At 40.7% G+C, this 7,418-nt stretch overlaps 1 protein-coding gene across 5 annotated transcripts in view; it reads right to left on the reverse strand.

Annotated features, from left to right (window-relative positions):
• Positions 1 to 7,418, reverse strand: part of LOC123772798 (uncharacterized) — a 352,704-nt gene that overhangs the window by 177,824 nt on the left and 167,462 nt on the right. For all 5 annotated transcript variants that reach the window (XM_069324451.1, XM_069324448.1, XM_069324447.1 and 2 more), the window contains 2 exons: positions 5,151 to 5,469; positions 3,603 to 3,841 (listed from right to left, as the gene is read on the reverse strand). In XM_069324451.1, coding sequence (XP_069180552.1) covers positions 3,603 to 3,841; positions 5,151 to 5,469 — 558 coding nt within the window. The remainder of the gene's footprint in view (positions 1 to 3,602; positions 3,842 to 5,150; positions 5,470 to 7,418) is intronic.

The following is a 7,418-nucleotide window of genomic DNA, read 5'->3' on the forward strand; positions in this document are numbered from 1 at the left end:
AGTAATGCTTGCCCACCATCCCCTCCACCTATACAAAACATGGGCTGACCCTGCAGGAAACGTTTTCCAGGAGCAAGTGGAGTGGATAAAACAAATGTTCAACCCATGTCATGTTCAACACACAACACTGAGGTAGTAAGTACCAAAAATTGTATTATTTTTTTTTGTTTTTTTTCATACTTTCCTGTATTGTACAGGCAATGTTGTTCTTCAATTGGCCCTTATATGCACATATCCATCTAAAGAATTCTATTAGGAACATTTTCAGACCTAAATGAGCACTGTAACACGAAAATTGAGATTGAGATGACCAGAGTGAAAATAGTGAAAACATTTTATCGCGTTTGCGCGCTCCTGGGTAACTCGTTCGCACTTTCTCTGTTTGCTGCGGGTAATTAGCCAGGCTTTTGGAGTTTATATGCATTTAGTGCTGTAGAGAATTCTATTGTGAACACAATGATACCAAATTTAATCTCGTAGAACGAGAATTGAGGTGACAAAGTTGAAGAGAGTATACACTTTTCGGAATTAACGCGCGCTCCCGTGAAACGCTGGGACCCAAATCGTATAGTTGAGGGGTGGCACGCGGGGTGCACAAAAGTGTTAAGTCACTGCACATTCTCTCATGTGTATTATACATATATAAAACACTGAACTGTAATGCCAATCCTGACCTCAAAAGCTTCATTGAAGGTTGTAACAGATCCCATGAGCACCACACCAGAAATAAATTCAGTTTTGATATTCCAAGAGTACGACTTAATCAAACTAGAAATGCTCTACAAATCAAGGGACCCAGAATGTGGAATGACCTTCCCAACCATGTTAAAGACTGTACCTCTCTCAACCAGTTTAAGATAAAAACAAAGCACTATCTAATAAATTCCCTGTAACCTACCTTACCCCCCTATTGTCAACCAATGTCTGTTGGCATTGTCTGAGGCACAATCGGTGATTGTCACCCTGAGACAAGGTGACAAAGCAACCTTCAAACTCGCATGAAGTGAGAGGGGACTCAGGGGGTTGCATCCATCGGACCAAAGAGCCCCTGCAGAGTTTCCCAGGGCCCTTAGTCACGTTATCTCCCTAAAGAAAGCCCAGGCAGGGTACTGTTAACCCTCAAACCGCTAGGGGCCCAAATGGAATTCACACCCACAGGTGCAAAAAAAAAAAAAAAAAATTCTTTCGCCTTATAGAAGTGTTCATTTTTGTTCCCTGATCACGGAAAAAATAACAAAAAAAATCGTAGGTGGCATATTTTAGCCGCAATAGGAAAGGGAAGTGTGGCAATAAAGGGGCGTTGGCAGAGCCTTCGCCAGATGAGGTCTACTCCGCCCAAGCTGTCAGACGGCAGTTGCCACAAATATATTATTACCTAATTATTTCAATGTCTCTACTTTTTTCTTAGTTTTTTTGCAGTAATATTATTCCATACAGTGAATTGTGGTATATTTATATAATAAAATGTGTGAACCATCGCTGTTCTCAAAATTATGGTGTGCATATTAGTGATTCAATTATTATGTTTATAAAACAATAAACAAATAGTTTTGCTGTTGTTACGCTATATACACAGGTTATATATAAGTATCTGCATGTTTTGTTCACCATAATGAACTACTAAGTTGGTCTTGTGAGTCAAAAAGCAACGAGGAGTGACCGCCAAACACTAGCGAGCCACTCACTGCCACTCCCTCCCTCAACACCATCTCACTCACCCTCATTCTCCTCCCACAATACTGTTTTTGCATTTATTCACTATACACAGACGTTATATATACGTATTTACATGTTTTGTTCACCATAACTGTACATCTAAGCTTGTATGGTGAGTAAAGGCACAAAGACGTAGCTAATCACACAGTCAGCTGATCGGCGGCCGCCCTCAAGGCCAGATGCACTAATATTTCTCCTCCAACAATATTGTTTGTGGTGTTATTACGCTATATACACACATTATATGTAAGTATCTACCTGTTTTATTCACCATACCTGTACAAATAAGCTGGTATGGTGCCCAAAGACCATAGTGGTCATCAGTAAACAACATGCCAAGTCGTGCAGACGACGCTCCTCCCTTGCCAAAATGACGGCTCCCAACCTACTCCTCTCACTGTTATCTCACTCTATACACACGTTATATATAAGTATCTACATTTGTGTTCACCATAGCGAACCACTAAGCTGGTATGGTGAGTGCAGTCAATAAATGGTGGCCACACACAGTCAGAAGACGACGCCACCACCCTCTCTCCACAGCCTTACTCCTCCCTCCATGGAGCACAGCGCTAAATATCACCACAATCCTGCTATTATCAGAATCCTGGTCAGTTTTATCACAGTCAGGGGGCTTCAGTAATACTATCACTGCTAAATAATAGCAGTATCATATATTATGGCATTTGTAGGCGATGCTGTGGTCACAAGCTCAACAGCGGTGCTGTGAGCTCGTGCTGCATGTGCCAGCCTTGGTGGCTTGCTCAATACTGACGCTCTAACACCCAAGAATGTTGGCCTGGATTTATTTCTAGGTGGCATCTGGCAACTATCAGTCGTGGCTGTACTATAGCTGCCCCTATCCCAGGCAGGGCGTTTAAATTATAGCGCTAGACATGAAATCATATATATATGATGTGCGCTGTTTCGGTTTTGTCACTGATATCATATATATATGATTTGCGTGGTTTAATGGTTAACCGGGACCCAAAGTTACCAATCAAACTGCTAAAGCTGAACCCCCCCGGGATGTGTACACTTATGGGGGCCTGGTGGAGGACCACCAAGATATAATTGGGTGCGACCAAAACCAAAGGGCAAACACCCCACCAGGCAAGAAACAAAAAAAAAAAAAAAAAACCCACAAGAGGACAACGTGCCCAGGCAGAACAGAGCCGGCTGCTATGAGAGGTAAAAACTAGCTGCACAGTACCCTGCGTCCCAACGAGAGACGAAACTACCCCGACCCAAAGGCAAACGGGTGCATGAAACACTCCTGCCAACTCAAAAGGGCAGGTCTATCACCGAGCAGCAAAAGACGTTATAAAGGTAGACCCCAAGGTGACTTGTGGAAAGTGGCCCAAGCCACAAGGGCAGTATTTACCGGGCACCTAGGGAAGAGAACCCTAGGCACATGCAGACTGAGTACCTGTGAAATAACTTCTGGCTCCCTCACCACCATAGAGACACCACCACACCACAGAAGCACAGAACTGGAAAAACGGGAGCCAGAGGCTCATGACCATGCCAGTTCACATCAGCCACAGAACTGCAGGGTGGATAGCCGTGGAGTTTGGTTTTCAGTAGCAATATTTTAAGCAGAATAGGGGTTTGTTTTGGGGCGCTTACCCTTCTGGGTGCCTGACCAGGTCATTGGCAGACATAGAATGCTTCCAACCCCATGGGGGTTTCTATAAGCCACTGCTCCTCATGCCTCTCTGAGGGGCCAGGTTCTGGCTTATGGTCACTGGTAGGCATAGAATTCCACGTGCATTGACTGATGCAGGGTCTAATACATTCACATCAGCCTGGTTAGTTCCAGGGAGCCGAAGGGGCACCCCCAGAAAAATATGTTCCAGGAATGTTATAAAAAAGCAGATTCTTACCCATGGGTTTCTTAGCATTAACTTGGCAAGAGAGACGTAGTGTGCGTCCCTGCATTATTACAGAGTCTTCTGGAGTTTCAACAAACCACACACTTTCACTTTTACTGGACGCATTCTTAGGATGTGGAATCTCCAGTGGTGGGCTTAAAATGGTCAAGTCTTCTACTGAAGATAAGAGCAGCTGCACAGGGGACTTGGCAGGTATCTTGGAAGCATGTGTTGTAGCTAATGAAAGTTTCCTACAAGACAAAAAGAAAATATATTATAATAACTGTCACACTCTGGTGTGACATCATTATTATTATCCTGTTTCCCATTTTTCTAGGATGCAGCTACATCAGCCCAGAATAAATAGGAGAGCATTTACATGATAAGAACATGAAAGAAAACCAAATAGGCATTCCATTCATTCACCATATCTTATATACTACAGCATCACAAAGCATCAGCACCATCAGCACCATCACACAAACCATCAGCACCATCATACAAACTATCAGCACCATCACACAAACCATCAGCACCATCACACAAACCATCAGCACCATCATACAAACTATCAGCACCATCACACAAACCATCAGCACCATCACACAAACTATCAGCACCATCACACAAACCATCAGCACCATCACACAAACCATCAGCACCATCACACAAACCATCAGCACCATCACACAAACCATCAGCACCATCACACAAACCATCAGCACCATCACACAAACCATCACACAACATTTACATCATCATGTAGCCCTTATGCTACACTTTCTTACTTCAGAATTTCTTTTAATAACATAAATGGTGAAATACTAAAGAAATTGTTCACAACTTTTGTTACCCCAATGCTTGAATATGCAGTGGTTGTGTGGTGCCCATATCTTAAGAAGCACATCAACAAACTGGAAAAGGTGCAAAGACATGCCACTAAGTGGCTCCCAGAACTGAAGGACAAGAGTTACTAGGGGAAGTTAGAGGCATTAAATATGCCAAAACTAGAAGATAGAAGAAAAAGAGGCAAAATGATCACTACATATAAAATAGTAATGGGAATCGATAAAATTGATAGGGAAGAATGACAGAGACCTAAAACTTCAAGAAAAAGAGGTCATAGATTTAAACTAACTAGGCAAAGATGCCAAAGAAATACAAGAAAATTCACTTTCGCAAACATTGTGGTAGACGTTTGGAACAAGTTAGGTGAGAAGGTGGTTGAGGCCAAAACCGTCAGTAATTTCAAAGCGTTATATGACAAAGTGCTGGGTAGATGGGACACCACGAGCGTAGCTCTCATCCTGTAGTAACTGCACTTAGGTAATTACAAAGCATCACACAAATTACATGCAATTACAACAGTGCAACCAACTTTAAAGTTTAACCCTGGTAACAAGTACAGATTAGGTTGATTATACAATAGATAAACAAGACAAAATTACAGTATGTTCATATCTCACATTACAGCTACACAGAAGTGATGCAAACACTCAAGACAAAATTATCTATACTCAAGGTTCTTAAAAGTAGATCTTTCCCCATTATTTTACTCACCTGGGTTTTGGTACTGGCCTCTCACCCTCAAATACAAAATCCGAATCAATGTGTGATTTTTCAGTAATTCCGGGATTTCGTATGCCTTGCACAGCTTTTCCATCATGATAGTTTCTTAAGACTTCCTCTTGATTTGCATACAGAAAACGAGTCAAGTGTTGTGCTTCTGGAGACTTTTGAGATGATGTAGGTAAAGAGTAAGGAGATGCCAGATGCTTATTGCTGTGTGCTCCAGTTGCTGCTGCTGTCACTCGACTAGGGACACTATAGTCTACCGTGTACTCCTGGTCTTGCTGAGCAAATTCTGCCACAATCTCTCCTGCATAAATGACAAAGTATTTGCTTGATATATTTTCCTTCAGAATATCACTTGATATTTTCCACAAAGTTAACTGTGCACTTAAAAATGGAAGGGTACAGTACATATATTGAATTCATTTAGCTAACTAGAGGAACATATTTAGTCAGCCTTCACTATGCCCTAGGAACATTTTTCTGCAAAAGCTTAACACATATTAATTTGCGGAAAATAAACTTGAGGTTATCAGGAAAAATGTGGGTTTCAAAAGACTCCCCAAAGCCACTTTTTCCCCACTCTTGTTTTAGTAACATCTTTCTAAACATTATTATAAGTACAGTACTGTACTCCTATTTCTTCCAAGTCACAAATAAATTAAATAAAGTAGGCTTGGCTACTCACAAATGCTGTACTGTAAATGAGTGAACATTATAATAAAATAATAAAAATTATTTTTATATAAAAATTAGAGACCATCCGATTAGCAATTTCATATTAGGTGCAATATTTATATTTTAATAATAATATGCAGCATTTTAGACAGACCTCACAATTAATGTGTATTTTAGTACAATATTTCATTCCATGAAGAGGCCATCTTGTGGTGCAGCATCGCAAAATGTTTGGTAATATTCATGATGACATAATATAATCTAAAATATACATAAAACACAAAAATATCCTACACCCTACTCTCACATTCTGTACAGTAATAAATACCTTCCTCGTAGGGAAATGGCTATGAAGATTATGAGATATACAAAAGAGCACTGAAACAGCTACACAGGAGCTAAGTAAGAATAAAGCAGTTGGTCCAGATGGAGTTTCACCATGGGTTCGGAGAGAACGTGCACCTGAGCTCAGCATTTCACTTCAACTGATTTTTCAGGCATCCCTGTGTACAGGAGTTGTAGCTGATGTGTGGAAAAAGGCTAACATAGTTCCAATCTACAAAAGTGGCAGCAGGAAAGACCCCCTTAATTATAGATCTGTATCATTGACAAGTGTCATAATCAAAATATTGGAAAAATAATTAAAACTAAATGGGTAAAACACCTGGAGAAAAACGATATATCAGACAGACAGTATGGTTTTTCGATCTGGAAGATCCTGTGTAACGAACTTACTCAATTTCTACGATCGAACCACCGAGATTTTACAGGAAAGAGATGGTTGGGTTGACTGCATCTATCTGGACCTAAAAAAGACTTTCGACAGTTCCCAATGAGAGGTTGTTCTGGAAACTGGAAAATATTGGAGGGGTGACAGGTAAGCTTCTAACATGGATGAAAAATGTCTTGACTGACAGAAAAACGAGGGCAGTGATCAGAGGCAATGTATCGGGAGGAATGTCAAAAGTGGAGTACCACAGGGTTCGTTCTTGCACCGGTAATGTTCATTGTCTACATAAATGATCTACCAGATGGAATACAGTATTATATGAACATGTTTGCTGATGATGCTAAGATAATAGGGAAGATAAGAAACCTAGATGATTGTCATGCCCTTTAAGAAGACTGGACAAAATAAATATATGGAGCAACACTTGGCAAATGGAATTTAATGTGAATAAATGCCATGTTGTGGAATTGGAGAACATAGACCCCACACAACCTATAAATTATGTTAGAAATTTTTAAAGAATTCTGACAAAGAAAAGGTTCTAGGGGTGGTTCTAGACAGAAAACTGTCACCTGAGGACCACATTAAGAACATTGTGCGAGGAGCCTATGCTACACTTTCCAACTTCAGAATTGCTTTTAAATATATGGATGGAGAAATACTAAAGAAATTGTTCATGACTTTTGTTAGACCAAACCTGGAATATACAGTGGTTGTATGGTGCCCATATCTTAAGAAGCACATCAACAAACTGGAAAAGGTGCAACGGCATGCCACTAAGTGGCTCCCAGAACTGAAGGACAAGAGTTACTAGGGGAAGTTAGAGGCATTAAATATGCCAAAACTAG

This window comes from Procambarus clarkii, chromosome 14 (genome assembly GCF_040958095.1).
Source record: "Procambarus clarkii isolate CNS0578487 chromosome 14, FALCON_Pclarkii_2.0, whole genome shotgun sequence".
NCBI classification, from domain to species: Eukaryota; Metazoa; Arthropoda; class Malacostraca; order Decapoda; family Cambaridae; genus Procambarus; species Procambarus clarkii.